Source organism: Stylophora pistillata, chromosome 4 (genome assembly GCF_964205215.1).
Source record: "Stylophora pistillata chromosome 4, jaStyPist1.2, whole genome shotgun sequence".
NCBI lineage: Eukaryota > Metazoa > Cnidaria > Anthozoa > Scleractinia > Pocilloporidae > Stylophora > Stylophora pistillata.
In genome coordinates this window covers 2,587,580-2,606,349 of record NC_142522.1, presented here as the reverse complement: position 1 = coordinate 2,606,349, position 18,770 = coordinate 2,587,580, and the positions used below count along the sequence as shown (strand labels likewise).

The following is an 18,770-nucleotide window of genomic DNA, read 5'->3' as shown; positions in this document are numbered from 1 at the left end:
TTGTTAATGTAAATTGGCTACTGCAAAGAGTTCTTCGCTCTGACGAAGGGCTAACGCTCGAAACGTCAGCTTTGAAACTCTAGACGGTGGCCAATTTACATTTATTTATCAACTCAGTTGATAAAACCCAAATTAATTTTTCTATAATAGGCTGGTTTCCTTCAGTTATTTCTCGGAATTCTTTGAAAACTTCCTCACGTGAGAAAAATGTCATCTTCTATGGGCCCTGGTGTCAACCGGAACAGTGGAGAGGATGGGAGAGTATAATGTTATATTCTGCACAAATCTATGTACCTATCACTTATCCATAGAAATCAAACATTGTTTCTCGGCTCGAAAAACACTATTGTGCTAGTTATCTAGATAAATTTTAACCGTTGTTTGGTAAACCGCGTCATGAACCTCTCGACTGTGGCCAAAGTTGGCCGTCTTAATGTTGATTTTTGTGAAGAGGTTAAAGAACGCTGATGTGGCTGAACACAGTTTTTGATACCTTTGTTCCTTTCACCATTTTCTCTAAAACCCTTGATCTCTCGGTCGCCAAAACTGGCAGCAAGCAAGTTAACAACACAAACTTTGTTTTTTTGATAGTTAAGCTGACGTATGTGCCGTTGCCATGGCGACATGAATAGATATAAACAGGCAATTAAAATCAGTTTTGTTTCTCTGTAGAAAATAAGGTCATTAGATTTTCTTTATAACTTGCATGCAACGAGCTTGTAACGATACTCACAAGTTAACACCATTTTACTAACAATTTAACATAGAGATCTTCAATTATCCCTTGTTGGAGGTTCACTCGATTTTCCAGAATTTCCTTTGTTTAAAATTTTTTTTTTTTCAATACTCCAGTTACTTATTTCCCAAATTTCGTGAAATTCTAATGGGCGGTTCACAAGAAATAGGCATATTTCCGAGAAAGCAATTTTCCATTCAATCGCAAGTTTTTTAGTTACTACGCATGTGCTGTATTTAACTACGTTCTTTCGGTAACGACGAAAAAGCTGAGAATTTCCAGATTCTTTGCACCGTTAACTTTTCTAACATATCTTTGTAATAAAAGATTAAAGCCCCAATACACTGCGCCAAATATGGAGAAAATAGCACAGATAGTGCGGGTACGTGTTGAGTAAATAAAATGACCGCTCTGTTGGCGGCATGTTTATTTTTTGCAATCCTTGTGCGCGCGCTGAATTGCATCAGGAAAAGCGCGCGCGAAAACTGTGTTCAGCCACCTTAAGGCTGGAAGAAAAATGGATTTCCCTCAGACAAACAACTTAGATATCTCCAAGTCCATTTTTTGTCTTAAACCACGGCCCAACTAAGACTTCGCAAGGAGACCAAACAGAGATAGTGCGTGTAATGTAAGGAGACAAAACAAGGGTATAGCAAGCGTCGGGAGAGAAGACCAAATAAGGAGAGAATGCGCGTTGCTTAAAGTGCCACTACGAAGAAAATGTTTGTCTCTGGTTTTGACATTTTTTAGCGCCAATCAAGTTAATATGGTTAGAATTGTACTATGCGATAGTTTTTAGGTCGATGGAAGCGAAATACGCCTTGATATAGCTGGTCGAAATTCACGAAAAACCCGTCCGCCCTTACTCAGCTCGCAACCGAGAGCCAGCGACTGAACTGAAAAGCGGTATTACGCATGAGTTGGCCTGTGACGTCATATGCGCACTTTCGCATCGTGCTTCGTGTGTTGTGAGAGATTCCACAGTGGAAATTCTAGGCATTTTATAAGATGTATTCTTCCTCGAATTCTTCTTCCAAATGGCATACAAATTTAGCCACGTTTTTTAAGTCGAGCTGCGCATACGACGTCACTTCCGAAAGGCTCCAACTAGAGCCAACTCTTTTTGCCACACTCGGCCATTTTTGAATTGAGTAATGGCGGGCGACCAAAAGCGAAAAACAAGGTTGAAATAATCATACTTCCCGTGAGAATTTTGCGATTAAACTTGGCATGGTAAGTGTTTCTTACTTCTAGTTTCCAGAAGTGAAAAGAAAAGGCAATGCGAAATTTTGATCATAGTGGCACTTTAAGGAGACCAAACAAATAGAGAGCGCATTCTGCTTGTAAGGACCAAACAAAGAGATAGTGCGCATCGAGTAAGGAGACCAAAGTGAGGGAGAGCGCGCGTTGCGTGAGGAGACTAAACGAAGGAAGAGCAATCGTTGATTGTGGAAGTCAAACAAAGGGAGGGTACGCATTGCGTGAGAAGACCAAACAAAGGAAGAACGAACAAAGTGAGAGTACGTGTTGCTTGTAGAGACCAAACAAAGGGAGAAAGCGCGTTCCTTTTGAGAAACCAAACAATTGGGAGAGCAAGCGCTGTGTGAATATGATAATTTAGAAAGTGAAAACAAATATCCATCGTGACTGATACAGAGAATATTTAACAAAAGTGGCACAAAATACTTCATGCACTATAATTGCTCTATAGTTTGCGGGCAGGCTCTAAATGAGAACCTGCTCGAAAGGTTAGAACCTATTCTTCTTATCCTGACCTTGGGCCTCTCAAAATCCAATTTGCTAAACGCTGTACTTTACGGTTCCTTTCAAGCGATTACTTTTATCCATCCCGTTCAGGTTTTAGCCTTTCATAACTGTTAATATTTTACGAATAAATTCTGTTTTTTTTTTGTAAATAATCTGTCTCTAAACATGTGCGTGGTTTGCAGCATCACTTTGTAAGTAGTGTAAGTGGAATAACGTAGGTAGCATACATATTTCTTGTATCGTAAGTGCACTGAAAGTACCATAATTATAAGTATTATAATGCAATGTAGGGTGTACGTAGAGAATTTCGTGCAAGTATTCTTAATGTATTTAATGTAAGTATTGCAAGTCGTGTTGCGTGAAGAGACCAAACAAAGTGAAAGCGCGCGTTGCTGTGGAGATCGTAGCATGGGAGAACGCGCGTTGCGTGTCAAGACTAAAAAAAGGGAGAGCACGCGTTCCTTGTGGGCGCCATAGAAAGGAGCAGCGCGCAGTGATTCTGGAAACAAAACAAAGAGATAGAATGCACGTTGAGTGTCGAGACCAAATAATGGTACAGAGCGCCTTACTTGTCATAAAAGCATGGGAGTATGCACGTTGCGTGTCGAGACTAAACAAAGGGAGAGCGTACGTTCCTTGAGGAAACCAAAAAAAGGGGGAGCGCGCATTGATTCTGGAAACAAAACAAAGGGTGAGAGAAAGAGAGCACGTTGAGTGCGAGATCAAACAACAGTAGAGAGCGCCTAATTTGTCATGACCAAAGTTTGGGAGAGCGCGCGTTCCTTGTGGAGACCAAAGAAAGGGAGAGCGCGCAAAGATTTTGGAAACAGAACAGAGAGAAAGAGAGAGAGAGGGAGAGAGAGGACGTATTGCGTTTCTAGACTAAACAAGGGGAGAACGTGCAATTCCTCTGGAAACAAAACAGAGGGCACAAGTCGAGTGGCGAGACCAAGTAAAGGAGAGCGTGCGTTGGGTGGGGAGACCAAACAAAGGGAGAGCGCGTTGGGTGGCGAGACCAAACGAAGGGAGAGCGCGCGTTGGTTGGGGGACCAAACAAAGGGAGAGCTCACGTTGGGTGGTGCGACCAAACAAAGGGAGAGCGCGCGTTGGGTGTCGAAACCAGACAACGGTGGAGAAAGTGTTACGTATCAAGACCGAGAAAGAACGTGCTCAATGTCGAAACCCATAATAACGGGAGTGAACCCGTAGTCTTTCGAAACCAACCAAAAGGTGAGTGTATGTTGGGTTCAGGACCACAGAAAAAAAGAAAATGCCGAGCAGAACGCAAATTTTGGGGAAAAGTTTGCTCGCTTTTTTTTAACTCTGCTTTGAGCAGAAAAATTAACATTGAGCGTCCCCCATTTGTGGTCAACTCAGCTTTTCTGGCTCGGGTCGAGGCATTTCCATTCATAGCAAGAAGTTGTCTCCAAGTTGAACTACAAACGTGTGACCGTACTAGAGCAACGTGATTATGAGTAACTGTTGAAGACTCATGCTAGGCCTAGACACAAAAAGCCGGATTTTTTTTTTGGATTTTTAGAGCATCAAGAGATTTTAGAAATTTTGGGGATTTTTAGAAAAAAATGGGACTTTTGGGGATCTTTAGATGATTTGGAACAAAAATTGTTCTATATTCTATATTGCCGTTTTATTTAAAATTCCTATGAAATGATAACTTTGTCCCATTGTTTACTATACTTGATGAGTTGGTGACTGCTAGACTGCAATCCAATTGTGCAGCGGTGTTTCCCATATCTAATGTACCCCATCATGATCATTCCAAGGGAAGTAAGTTTCGAACATGATAATGATTCCAGTGTCACTCGAGAAAGGCAGGTAACCTCGATTTTAGAGCACCCAGTTCTAGTGATCTCTCACGAAAAAGAAAGTCGGCTTCGAACACCGCGGGAGGGAACACACGAGCGAATGTAAAAGTGTCAAATCCTCAGTATGAGCCGAAGATCTCTGCTAAAGAACGCTTAGAGGATTTTAAAGACGAGACCCTAAAGGTCGTTAGAGGCAATGTCCTTCAGTTTTTTCCCATCTTGTAAGGAGGTTTCTCTAAAAAATAATTGTGAGAAAAATAGAGATTTTTAGAAAATTTTGGAATATTTAGGGAGTTTTAGAAACTTTTGCGGATAGTGAGAGATTTTTGGAGGGATTTTTAGGGAAAAATTGAGAATTTCCGGACAGATTTTTAGAGCATTTTTCGGGATATTTGTGTCTAGGCCTAACTCATGCTAGGTAGACCATATCCTAGCAACAAGGGTCAGAACATTGCGCTGAACTTGAATCAGCTGTGGGGTGATTCATTGTCAGTAGACGGTTCACGGCCCTCGTGATTTGATAATCATATAAATACTACTACCTCATTTACCTCATCTATATTAATGAAAATGCAGCATTAAAACACCCTGTTTTCTTTAACTAGCTAAGCTGCGACAGGATCACCCTAAAATTATCCTTCCACTGATAATAAGTCGAATCGTTCTACTTGTTGAATATTGACCAACGTTTTCCAGATGCGTTGAAAAGGTTAAGGGCTACCTCGAGTTTGAACAGACGATAATCTTGCGTATGATCGCATAGTTCGGTTTAGTCGTATTCCTGAAACTTTCGCCTCTCATCTTTGTAAAAACTAAAATTTTTTTAATCGTTAATGGAATTTTCCCAGGTTAAAATATCTTTAAAACCGACGTTTCGACAAGTTTGACTGGTCTTTCTTCAGGTTGTTTAAATGTTGTCAATATGGCGGATTGTTTAGTCTTTCAGCTTGGTGACCGCACATGTTGTCAATATGGCGGATTGTTTAGTATTTCAGCTTGGTGACCGCACATGTTGTCAATATTGCGGATTGTTTAGTCTTTCAGCTTGGTGACCGCACATGTTGTCAATATGGCGGATTGTTTAGTATTTCAGCTTGGTGACCGCACATGCAATCCGCCATATTGATAACATTTAAACAACCCTGAGGAAGACCAGTAAAACTGGTCGAAACGTCGGTTTTAAAGATATTTTAACCTCGGAAAATCTCAGAAACGATTAAAAAAAATTTTATTTTTTTACTTCGGTTTATCTTCTTTGGAAAAGGATTTTTTTTCGATTGTTCTCCTGATTTGTTAGTGAAGGTTTACCCGAAGACTGAGCTTAAAACTCCTCCCCTTCCCACACCCCCCCCCCCCCGGGCCTACCACGCCTAAAATTTGAAAGATTTTGAAACAAACAATAATCAGAGAATGAGAAAAAAGATGAATTAAGCATTTTATGAACGCAATCTCCATTTGAGGTGAGATGCTCCACAGGTTTACTACCTAGATATATAATTTACCCCCACCGACGCAGCCCCTAACAGTTTCTTTCGAAACTATCAGCCTTTACCTAGATATATAGGTGTGTATCCAAAAACTTTCTAAAAATGTTTGATTGTGCAATCTCCCTGAGCAAATTGTCTCATGCGGGGCGTGGGTTTGAGATAAAATTAGCACATGGGTACATATTTAGCTCAACCATCCACCCACGTACTCCATAAAGTTAGTATTTTTAGCCTGTTTCTAGCGTCGAATGTCCGCTCACGCTTAAAATAAACTACAAGGGAAGTTGTTCGAGTACTGCGTGGGAAGCACAAAATCACAGGTGGCTTAAAAATAACTTGAAGAATTTCACAATTCAGTGAACTTTGTGCCTACTCGGGAGATCGGTCAGCGACTGAAGGAAACCGGAAGTGAACACATTCTGGCGAGGGAACAGGGCAAGATGGTTAAAATCTATTGCAAAAGATCGAATCACCTCGAAACTATAATGCTGTCTACAAAGAGAGGTCAAAGTATTTAAACCATGATCAAGGCATTCAGTAGAGCATCAATAGAACTTCCCACAGAGTCGTAACAGCCTGAACAGAGAATAAAGAAGGATCCGCACAGTTGCGAATAGTTTTTCGCAACTAACACCAACACCACACGAAGACAGCGAAAACCTTTCAGAAATTTTCATCAAAGAATAACAAATGTTTTCATCACAAACACAGGAGTGGCACAAGTCCTGTTAGCAACACCACGTGGGTCACGCGATTTCAACCCACGCCAGTCACGAAAAGGCTTTGGAGGATTTGAAAAGAAACCAGAAAGCTCACTGAATCTGTTTCAAATATATTTTCATAAATACTGATCACTGAAATATCTCGATCCGGGACGTATCAATATCATTGGTTCAATTAAATGAAAAAATACAATACATATTAATAAAAATTGTGGGAGAAAGAATATATAAAATATATTGAATCTTAACCGGAAGAAATTGTTATCGGTTGGCAAACTAATTAACAGTTTATTTTTATAAGAATCGATAAAGGTATCTTATAACAAAGAAATTGCTTGTACAAACGGTTTCAACGGAACAGAATAAATTTTTGGAATTTCCAGGTTAGAACACACTAAACAAAAACTTAATGAACCCTCAAACTACAAATAATTTTTGCACACGGTGAGCAATTGTTAAATCAACTAGAATCGGGGGAGAACAAATTTATGACCGATGAGAATCTGCACACGAAATTTTTGAAAACTACGGCTCGCAGATCGATCCGAGTCATTGGCAGTGATATGCCGCTTTTTTGTTGCGCTTCAGCGTAAATGATCTTCAAGAATGACATGATGAATTATGATTTCTAAGAATCTTCAAGAGTCTACTGTTAAAGAAAAACCTCCTGAAGTCACCATGCCAACGACAAAACGCAATTAGATCGTATTTTTTTTCTTCGACAGTTCTAAACATGCCCCTATTAGGCAAAAGTAGTTTCCCTCAATTGGCATAATTTTGCGCAAACGTCGTGGAAAATCGGGAATTTTCCTTGTATCCAAAATTGCTACTTTCAATCTTTGGTTTATTCATGGTAAAATTAGTAACTTAAATTTTGGCGACTTATCCTTACCAGAGCAACATGCAAAGGCAAAGTGCTTCGATTTGAGAATTTCCATTCGTCATGCTTCTCTGCGATAGAACCTGAGTGGTAAAGGTTTCCTTTCTGGTTAAGTTTTGTATTCGAAAAATTACACTACAGACTGCTGAAATCGATCTCAAAATTTTCCCATGAGAAACCCTAAGGCCTAAAAAGAGAAAACTTTTACCAGGGTTTTATTGTATATCGACATCTTATAAACTTCGCTTTCTTTTGCTCATGAATATCCCGTGATAATTATTAAGGGAAATAACCTCCCTGTATTTTGCTTGTCGCAACCAGCATTACCTTGACTTTGGGGGTGAAATATAACCCTTAAATTGTCACACTTGAGCAAATATTACCGACTACTTTCGAAGTGACATCACCAACCTAATATGTTGAAGTAGTATTTATTTCAAGCAGGGGGCAGAAGATAAATTAGTTAAACTAACCTCAACCCAGATAATTTTCTACGAGATCTCAAGTCCGATCAAGCTACAGATCCTTGTGCACAGTTAACTAAAAGGTAAGGTTATAACTTAGTAAAAATTTAACGACAATAATTCAGAGGAGTCTGGCGTGACTATGTCTAGTTTTCATGCAAATGTTCCTCTCTAAAACGCGACATAACGTCAACATATGCAGGATCCTTATTCAGTTTTCTCTGGAATCGTTAAAAGAATAATTTCCTTCTCCTTGCATATCGAGCTACATTGATGGTTATAGGATTCGGAAATAATTTTTCAGGAAGCTTGTGTGAAGTGAACATCGGCTTTGAGAATACTCAACACGACCATAGAAAGAAATGCTTACAATGACCAAGAGACTTTTAAACTTTTCATATTTGAACGAACAAGCTCAACTGCTTTCAAATCATGATTATAATCGTTTCGTCAAGAAATGATGGGAGGGGATCGATGGAGCCAAAAAGTCTACGAGCGGACTGCTTAAAAGATCTGTGTTTGTCGTTATGGGCACAAAACCTCAAATTGAGTGTGAAGACCCAAATCTTCAAATTGGTGTCGATTTTCGCACGAAGTTTTTGAGGAGGTGAAAAGAATTTTTTCGGCTACCCCTCTAGATATGACCTCAGCTTTTATGCGTTACGTCATCGTTTGTGCTTTGAGCTGCTCTCAAAGATATCAACGCTTTTCACAATAAAATAAAAGTTCGAAATCCTGCTCCATGGGCATTTCTCATTTTCCTTCTTTTCCCTCTTCCTACAAAATATCCACGCTGCAAAAAATTTAAATTTTGATTTGATGCAAATGGTAAGGATGACCCCATAGACAATTTGCTGGTTATGACCGAAACTGAAAATCTGACCCCCTGAGTCTATTTCGTTGTTTTTTAAATACATGTATATCTATATTTCCTGGATGTACGTGCAAGTATGGACAGCTAATACCTCATTTACATGTTTTGTTTATTTTTGGTCAAATAAAATAAAAATGTCAAACATAGTTAGCTAGTTAGAAAGAAAAACTAATTTTTTCAAGGTAAAACTCACATCTGACTGAGGTTACCTAAAATTAAATCTTTCATGAACAAAGTCGCACTTGAATTGTACCTCAGACTTCGGGGTTTCATAAGAGCCGACGGTCCATCGCGGCCTTTAAAAGATCTTACCGCCGACTGTTTAGCTCTCGTGTTTGGGTTTCGCCTTACGGCCCCTGTGCGGGCACAGCCTCCTACACCATCAGCAGCCGTTTATGGAAAAAGGTTATTGAAACCTCTGCAGATTGCAGAGGTAAAATGAAAAAAGATTGATGTGGACGTGAATTAAATCGTGCCCTCTCCAAGCTTTTGAGTTCAACCACTTCCAAGAAGCGATTGAATTCAAACGTAAACCTTATCCTTTTTCAGGCACAAGCATTCCGAAAATAACAAATGAAAAAATAGTAGATATTTTATGATGAAGCTATTTAGTTACTGCCGGCCAAACCATTGTACTTTCTCGAAACTGCAAATGCCGCGCTAAAACAAAGGGAAATTCCTCTAGAAAAGAAAGCTTATTAGCTTCTAAATTTGTCTAAATCTTAGAAATGTCAACTCAGCGACTAACCAACGCGCAAAAAAAAAAAGTTGTCGAATCAGTTTTCTCCTACCGAAGACTTTCTTTGCATTCCTATAAAGGCTGTTGAAATTTCGCATCTTCTTTCAAACTGCGAAATGAGCTGCATCCCACGCCACTATAGATTGAAATTTGAAAACATACTTCACAACCTACCGCTGTCCCCAAGCAGAGATTCCGAACATCAATATTTTTAATTGCGTATTCTTGTAAAGATTCAATTTAGAAAGCATTATGGCGTCAAACATTCGTTCCAGTAAGTTTTGACAAACTAATACAATATATGTAAATGGTCTGTCGGCCCAAAACATGTTTTATATCCTGTATCAATTCGAAGTACACAATATAATACAAAAAATTCAATCTTATGATGACCAGGAAACAGAGTGAGATCCCGTTGAAACGTTTAGAAAATCCCTAAAAGTTAGGCATCAGGCTTGCAAAATTGCTTTTTCAAATTCTACGACAAAAAATTCACTCCAACGATGTGGCAAATTTATTCTGAAGCCACTTACGAATTAAGGAGCAGGGGTTTTCCCTTTCGCAGGTTATGGCGGAGTAAACTTTAAAAATAGCAACATTTGAACATTTATTCCAGATTTCTTGTTTGCCGAACTGAGATTACTTCAAACGAAAACGGATAAAGAACAGAAACAAGTGATTCACATTTCTCACGTGCGGTCAAAACAAACTCAGTTTACAATAAGTTAAGAAATGGCACTTTCATCTCTTAAAAGTTCGTCCTTCGATGAAATTATCGATTGACAAATAGCAGACTACATCCGAGAACCCAATTCTTTTTTTTCCGGACTTTAAGTCTTTCAGACGCCAGAGCATTTAAAATTTACAAGAGAAATTAGGACGAAAAGTTCGAGTGGTTATTCGATACCCAATTTAGAGATTTGGCCGTCAAAGAGTTTCTGTGTTGTAAAGTCAGTTTATAACAGTAAAACAATAACCACTTTCTTTCCTTTGTGGGGTTGCAGACCACATTAGCTGCGACGCTTTTATGTTTCCCTATGAATTGGAAACCATCCAAGAAGTCTATATTTTCATCGTACTGTTTAGAAGGGTGGAACTTCCTAATTGACATGAAACCATTGTTCTTGCGAAGAAATCAAATATCAGCGTTTCCTTCCGAAATGCGAACTTTTTTAGCGCTCCAAAACCGCACACAACTCCCAATGCGTTTCCAAGCAACGCACATTTTGCCGAAAAACTTTCGTAAGAAACGTGCAACACTGATAAGGCATAAATTAAGGTCAAGGTAAATGAGGCTCTACGAAGGCAAAAACTGCATTAATTGCTTTACAAGAAAATGACATTTTCCCTTTTTGAGACCTGTCACATGCTAGGCTGGTGGTAAGGGCTTAGTGGCTCACTAATTGTTCTCCCAAAAGATGTTTTCCTGATAACCTGTCTAAAAATAACCTTCAAAATTTAGATCGCTACGCGCAAGCTCAGTAAAGTTTGCAAACTACGCACACTTGGTAAAGCTAGCCAGGTGTACATTTTTAAAATTCTTTGTACATTATGTCACCGTTATCTTAAAAGTAACCTTGGCAAAAAAAAAAGAGACTTTTTAGCGGTGTGTAAGCCTGACACAGCATTAACTTAAACAAAAGGATGAATTGATCGTAACATTTTCTCACTTAATTTTATGGTTGTGACATAAAAACAGAACTTTCTGACCGTGAGAGAAAAGCCATTACAATTTTTAGGTTCGATTTCCAAAAGAGAATTGTGTAGATTGAAAACCGGAAATACGCAAGAACACATTTTTCCGGTCATTGGCCATTACATCACTGCAAACCACAGAAAAGGCAAAGTTCTTGTTTACAGCAGTCAGATATCCTTACACAGCCTAGCGTTTAGGTTAGTACACTTCGAAGCTCTTCGGGATAAAGATAGAGACAGCGAGACTCTACCAGGGGCAGCTTTTAATGCGACTAAATTTCTGAGGTAAGGAAAAACAAACCAAAGTAATCCTCTGAGAAAGCGCGAGAAGTTTCAATGTTTATTTCCTCCAAGTTGAGTTTCTCTGCGGGGGAAGACAGACAGCTAGCTACCCACGTCTTTTCTGGGAAATACAACCATTTAACCGGACTAAACTTTCGCACTTAACCTCACTATTTTGCAAAATCGAACTGATCGTTGAGGATGAAAAGAAGATTCTCTTTACACATGAGAGAACTAGATTTTCTTCGAAGAATTTACCCGGCGCTCGCATAATCACTTCGTTTCGACCGTAATGTTTCTCCAGCAATAAAAGGCACCTGTCGCTTTTCAAATGGGAAAGGGAAAAATTTAGTGTTTTCACTTCATTACGTTAGGGCCGATTTGCTTTTGTAATAATGCGAAAACAAACTTCAATTTTCGCTAAAGTTCTAATCATAACAAAAAAGCGCTTACAAATTAACACTCGATTAGGATCAAGTTTGCACAAAATCTTCTTTAACTAGTCAAACGAAAGAGAGTATATTATCCGGCTCCATTCAGACTCGCTGTGTTAGCTGCGGTTACTTCCCGGTCCTAAAGAGTGATAAAAGAAAGTGTTTCCGCTAAAAACTATTGATGAAAAATCGGTGAAGGAGCCGATTACTTTGGGGGTCGACGCATTGTTAAGCCGACAGCTAAACAAAGGGCACCAAATAACAGAACTTACTCCCTTTAAGGGTCTTACTTGCTACATGTGTAAGAGAGCTAAAATCGTTTTTTCTTTAGCCAAAGATTATCAGATTTCGAGCATTGAGATCAGAAGTAAAAATTTCACCGAGACATAGGACGTTCCTTTACATCTTCTACTTAAAGATTCTAAAATTACGGTTGTTAAAATGTTTGGAAAGAAAGAGGAAGATTTTCAACTCTGTAGAGAATAGCTAATCTACATAAAGAACAGGGAAATGCAAATTAATATGGATAACTACGTTGTTTCCAATAATTCGTCGAGTTCTTAACGCGCGTTTCTTTACGAGCATTTTAGCCGAATCACGTTTATTTACACATTTATTTGATGCAAAAGGTACACGATGGTTTCACTAACTTTTCCTAAAAGGGAGGCGACGCAAGTAACAAAACGATTTTCGTCGATGAAACTACACAAGTGACGTAAATACGAAACCTTTTCCGATTACAAAGATATAGCCACCATCCATTCACTGACGTATTTTCACAGTCGGAACAAGTTTTATTACCCACGAGATCGAAGCCAGGTGAATTCAGGCGCGTAGGGCGTGCTAAGAAAAAAAATTTTTGATCTTAAGTAAAAGAAATAAAGGGAAAAAGAAAACAGACAAAGTTGAAAACCTCAGAGTTTTAGAAAAATTGGGCGTAGAATTATCGAACTACTTGTTAATAGAAACATTGAGACAAATTTTTAATCGACTAAAAAAGGAATGTGTCATTTGATTAATTACTTTTTCCCTCTCAAAGTTCGATTTAGTAGTGATATAATCCTTAGTTCGCAATAAAAAACCGCAGCTTTAATCTTAAGCGTTTTAATATCTTCATAGTAGGTATAATTTCCTTTTGTTCCATGATCTGATTAAGGTGTTGCGCAAATGAAACCATTGTCTCCTCAATCCTTAATGTTAAGATTTTCCGGTCACATCCTCGGTCACTAGCTTATAAAATATTTTTTTGGTTCTGTTTGCTAGGTAACAACACCGAAAAGAATTAAATAGCACTTAGACAAAACCATGGGATTCTCAGGTCTTCTTCGTAGAAACAGCAGCCGGAGGCGAAGCTTCAAACGAATCGAGCCACGTGACAGATCCGCTCAATCAACTAGTTCTGGCGCTCAGCACCGGTCAGTGGATACCGAAGCGAACAGCAGCGCGTCCCGGGAGATTGGGTCCATGCTACGGAAGATTGGAGACGAACTTAACAACAGCAGATTAAGCCTCAATTCCATCATTTGAAAAGGTCCATTTTTTTAGGCATAAGACGAAACAACGTGCGAGGCGTGGTCGAAGACGAGTCGATCCAGGCAAAAATGGTGGTTAAAATTTTCAGGAATTAGCAGCGTTGAGGCGTGTATGTCAGGGACGCTATGGACAAACGCCGAAAGCCGCTGCTAAGTTCAATTTGTGCGGTTAAAAACGGAGTTGCTTTGTACAATAGGCTAAACTCAGATGATTCCATTCAGTGAATTCAAGGCGAATCGTGTAAATACCGTTTTGTGAGAAACAAACAACCAATCGACGACTCAAGGATATAATGTTCACGTTTGTTACGAATCTCTAATTCACCATTCTCCGTTGTAGTTTATACGCACGGTGTATTCTATCGGTAATCAAAACTTTAAGTTGAATTGCAAACCGTGTAAATAGTCTTGCTACTACTAAATTCTACTTGTGCAATTAATAAAATATATGCTAATGAGAACCTGTTTTTGAACCAATAAATCACATACTCTAATGATAAATATTATTTTTTTATCCATAAGTTTGGGAAACACCTTCAACAACATGGGTTGGACCCTTGCTAACTGATTAACATTTTTTCTACGATTAACGTCATTATTTATGCTTCGTATTATTTACGAATTAATAGAAGCCAACGCCTCTGTTTGAGGAATTTTGAAATAAATATGTATACATGATCTTACTAGAAAATCAACCAAAAACAACTCAACTATCCGACTGCAGTATAATGAGCCGATTCCAATCATATGTCCACTAGAACCACTTTTTGAATGAGGTAATTTAGCAAAGATACATGTACTTGCAGATCCTCATCAAAGATGATGCAAAACTGTTCAATGTCATTTTTTGTCACTGAATGAATTTTTCCATTTATCAGCATTTTCACCCTGGGGCTGCAGTTGAATAAACAACGCACTGGCCGAACTATAGAACACTTTGCCATCTGGAGATCTTAATTCCGCCAAAGCATAAACCTTTCTTCCTTCCACTTTGTCAACCCAAGATTCAACAAGAGCAGTCGCACCAAGGGGAAGAAGACTGTTTGAAGAAATGTAACAAATCTCATCACAAATTTGCCTATGACTGAGTTCCAAACATTTTAACCACACAGTCCACAGTATAGAGCAGAGGCTGCTCATGTGAGTTTCTAGTGGTAGATCTCTATTTACCATAGTTCTGTGCAAACAGGACAAGCAAATGTTTGATTTTTTCGTAAGATGCTGCAAGAGCAAAAAGTCCTGAGAAGGACTGTTGTACCTGATAATGATCAGCATTTTCCAACCTTCCCAGTAGCAATTCAATCAATGTAAAATTCTGACTTTCAAACACTTAGTTACCTAGTTACCATTCCTTTCACGTCAAATCATTACGCCCCTCTATACCATGATATCTATTTGATTTTCAAACCACAACACTTCTGTAACCAGTTAATCATTACAACCCTAAATAGAAGACATACTTCTGGGAGAAGAGATCTAGACCCAGTCGCATAATTTAACTATGGACTACTTGACCAACAGAAAAGTCAAGACAGTTATTTTGACATGGCAAAGTGTTTGACTCATTGGCATCAAGTTCAACATGCAACTTCACATAGTCAGATTGACTTTGTGAACTTGATCAATATTATGAGGGTTGAAAGGCGAAGCTACAACTGTCTGGGGCATATGGAGCAGGTGCAAGCTGGTATTACAAGCTTATGAAAATAACTTGCAGGGCTCTAAATTAATGGTAACCCGTTAACCAATGGTTAGTAATTTTCAACGTTTGGTTACTAAAAGTGTGTTCAACTAACCCGACATGGCTAGTAAAATTTTCCAACATATTTAAACATTGGTGGACTTTGGGACAAAGAGTAGACCTGACTCTCAGAGGAATACTTAGAATACTCAAGCTGTTAAATCAACTTAAAACTCTTTTTAGAGAATGTGCTGTAGATGTACTGTTCTTGACTGATCATGGTAAACAAGAGGGAAATAATTGTCAATGTTTTTCAGGCCACCATGCAATTTCAGCTACTCTTTAATTTTTCCTTGTCGTTATTATCAAAATGTTCAATATTTGAGATATCGTAACTTAAATTGTCAGCTTGGATACCAAACTTTATCATGTGGTTAGTAAAAAAGATGTCTACTAACCCCATGGGTTAGTGATCCAAAAATTAAATTTGAGCCCTGACTTAAGGTCACAACTTTTCCTAACAATAATAAATATTAAAATAGGTGGCAGTTGTATAGCTCTTTTAACTGTACTATTCAATAACTTTCTGGGATATCATAATTTAAAGACACCCTACCTTTTATAATTCATGGTCAAAGAAGCTGTCACACAACCAGGATACCACTTGTTAACACAAACACCGATGACAGAATCCATCATGGTAGCACTAGCACCACCATGAACACATCTGTAATAAGTTCAAAAGTTTACATCAAATTATGAAAGCTTAATGGCTTTGCCAGGTTGGTGTGAAAACCCATTTGTACCTACATGTAATTCCCTTAGATGGAACAATAAACCATCTGGAGAAGCCAAGGAAACATTTTTGTAAATTAATGTCCTTAGGCTTTTGATATACTGGACTCCACTAGATTAGGAATGCATTCCAACCTGGGTTCGGTTAATCTTCTCTGTACCTTTTCTTTGAAATGTCAAGCAAAGCTCCTCCTAAAAGAAGCATTTTGTGACGTCCCAAGGAACGGCTTGGAAGGAGACTGGATTTTAATTTACTGATGTGGATACTTGCTCAGTGCAAAGCACCATGCCTCCACACTAAAAAAAAAAAACTTATCATGAAAAGGATACCACAGTTAACCCTTTAAACCCTTACATCAGTGTGCAAATTCTCTGAACTGTTCTCTATACTTCTCCAAAGGGCTATAAAGGAGAATTTGAGCTTCTTCCGTTGAACCTTAATGAGTGATTCAACCTGCTAACCCCAGTTTTAGGGGTTAGCAGGTTTAAAGAGGTTTAAAGAGGTTTAAAGCAGGTTTAATGAGTAATTAAACCTGCTAACCCCACTTTTAAGGGTTAGCAGGTTTAAAGACCCTTGGGCCCTAACCCTTGACCCCTTGGGCACTCTATCCATTGAGCTAAACGCCTCCTGGTTAGCTCAATGGATAGAGTGCTTGATTGTTGTGTGGGAGGTTGATTGAGCCCTGGCCAGACCAACACTCAAGGTCTTAAAATAAAAGTGACGAGAATATGCTACCTTTCTATAACATCAAGAAATAGTTAGATATTCTAGTCTTCTCGGATAGGGACGAATAAATGGGGGTCCTGTCTCCTGCAAGTTTAGGGGTAGGAGACGTAAATTTCCTACATACGAGATTACTGTGTGATGGATGTCCTCCCCTGGGTTGGGATGGGTCGGTTTACTGGGCCCGCAGTAATTGGCGCAAGCTGTTGTGGTGTCCCTGCCTGTTGGTGAATCTAACAAACTAGGCCCTTAGATCTTTTGATTTGTTTAAACACATTTCCTTACTTTCTAGCTCTTGCACAAGACCACCCACCCCTCCCTTATAACTGTATAACACCACTTACCCTGGTGGTCCCTGAGTATATGATCCAAACTGAATTACTCCTTTCACCCTCTTTTCATTTTTGCTGAAGAAATATATGTACTCAAAGAATTTCCCTGGATATTCATTGATTAACGCTTTAGTGAAAAGCCTTCTTTCACCGTGATGTAAAGTGGTCTCATGTTCAAGCCAGTCGCCATTTCCATTTTCAGCCAAGTCATTTTTGAGTCTTTTATACAAGTCACGAGATTCCACAGTCCAAGTGTCATTGGGAGCAGAGTAAATGTATGGTTCCGTGTCTGCCATTTGATTACTCTTTTCTACTTTTTCAGTTGTTAATAAATCCTGAAAGAAAAAAAAATACCACCAGAAAGTTAACAACAGAATAATTGACAAGCAAATTTATTAATTTTCTACAAAAACCATGCGGGTATTAGTAATTAATTAGACTGAGACCTTCCAATAGTCTGAACCCCACTGTTACCTTTCCATCTACCCTTGGAGTATTTCTCTATTGAAAAATTATGAAGAATATCATTCTAGGCTAATAATTGTAAGTGATCATTCAAAAACTTATGAAAAAAAAAAAAAAGACAAGACTTCAAAAGTGTTTAAATCGCACTTGATCAAAGAAAATTACAAGGAATATGATATTAAAAGTGAAATAATAAGTTATTGAGTATTGTTGTGATTGTTGCAGGGTTGTAAATTTTGACAAGTCATGGAATCTGGCAAAATTGAAGGAAAGGTTTCCATGGACCCCTATACTATTCTTAAACAAGGCCTCAGCCCTAGGGGTAACTCATTGTTTTCAACATTGTTTTATTTGGATAAAAAGCTGAATGCATAATAAAGTTTGGGGTTACGTGGAAATGGTGCCAAATCAAGAATTTGACACTGTTATCATTTCGATAGTGAACTGTGTATAACCCTTCAGAGCAAGATTTGCATGTAAAGTTACTTGAATAAAAAAAAATAAAACAAATAAATGGCAAAAGATTAGAAGACCATTGGGGCTAAAGCTTTGCTTAGAAATGGAGCTATAGAATAAAAACAGAATAAAATTTGTTGAGCGGAGGGTCGAAGTCCAAGCTATTTTTGTTCTCAAACGTTTTAGCTATCGAACTTAACCGCCACTGGCTCGAACCTTACATAATCCGCCACAAAAAAAAAAAACACATTTCAAGGTCGAATAATAAGACAGCAACAATCATACTTGTTTAGCTAAGAGTTAACAATGAAGTAACAATACCTGTGAGCAGTGTTGTTTCACAGTACTACTATAAAGCCGACGCCCTGAGGACTTATCAGTGACAGATAATGGGTGATTCGTAGTGTGACCTCTAATAACCTTCAACCAGTGCGGTAATGCGCCAAAATTACAGTTCAAATATGATGCTTGTGTAACAACCTTTGGGTTCAAATAGGACAAATGCCTTTTAAAACCCTGTTGAACATCACCTTTACTTAAAGTATTCCAAAAGTTCGGCCTCTGCCGACTGATAAATCGAGACACACGGTGTAGTGTCAAGCGATTCGCAGGGGTTGCCATTTCGAAATAAAATCATCTACCGAGCACATCTATTGGAATAAAATAGAGCCAACTTCAACCATGTTAAATACTGCAATAGCGAGAGTCAAAAGTCCAAACTGAGGAAAAAGTTTCCTCTGTTACATCATACGATTGCAACATACTGATCAGCAGATTCATTGCGTTACTCATCGTCTCTGTGACGTCAAAGATGACCATTTAGCCTCGCTCCTGGAATCCGTGTCTTTCCAGTCAGCGGTTTCTTGCTTCGTCGCCATA

General features: G+C 38.7%; 1 protein-coding gene and 1 long non-coding RNA gene across 4 annotated transcripts; one reads left to right on the top strand and one right to left on the bottom strand.

Annotated features, from left to right (window-relative positions):
* Positions 1 to 510: 510 nt before the first annotated feature.
* Positions 511 to 18,688, bottom strand: LOC111321718 (acyl-coenzyme A thioesterase THEM4). Of its 3 annotated transcripts, none has more exons than XM_088757191.1 (4): positions 18,213 to 18,688; positions 16,983 to 17,305; positions 15,736 to 15,846; positions 511 to 4,564 (listed from the first exon to the last, which is right to left on the bottom strand). In XM_088757191.1, the coding sequence occupies exons 1-4, from the start codon at positions 18,510 to 18,512 to the stop codon at positions 4,507 to 4,509; spliced, it is 792 nt and encodes a 263-aa protein (XP_088613317.1). In that variant the 5' UTR covers positions 18,513 to 18,688; the 3' UTR covers positions 511 to 4,506. The 3 variants fall into 3 exon arrangements, with proteins under 3 accessions (XP_088613317.1, XP_088613318.1, XP_022780417.2); XM_088757192.1 differs by lacking the exon at positions 511 to 4,564 and adding an exon at positions 11,502 to 12,045; XM_022924682.2 differs by lacking the exon at positions 511 to 4,564 and adding an exon at positions 13,928 to 14,477 and having other exon boundaries at positions 18,213 to 18,686.
* Positions 11,338 to 13,899, top strand: LOC111321719 (uncharacterized). Its single transcript, XR_002694012.2, has 2 exons — positions 11,338 to 11,475; positions 13,170 to 13,899. It is a non-coding gene; the product is annotated as an uncharacterized LOC111321719 (long non-coding RNA).
* Positions 18,689 to 18,770: the final 82 nt, after the last annotated feature.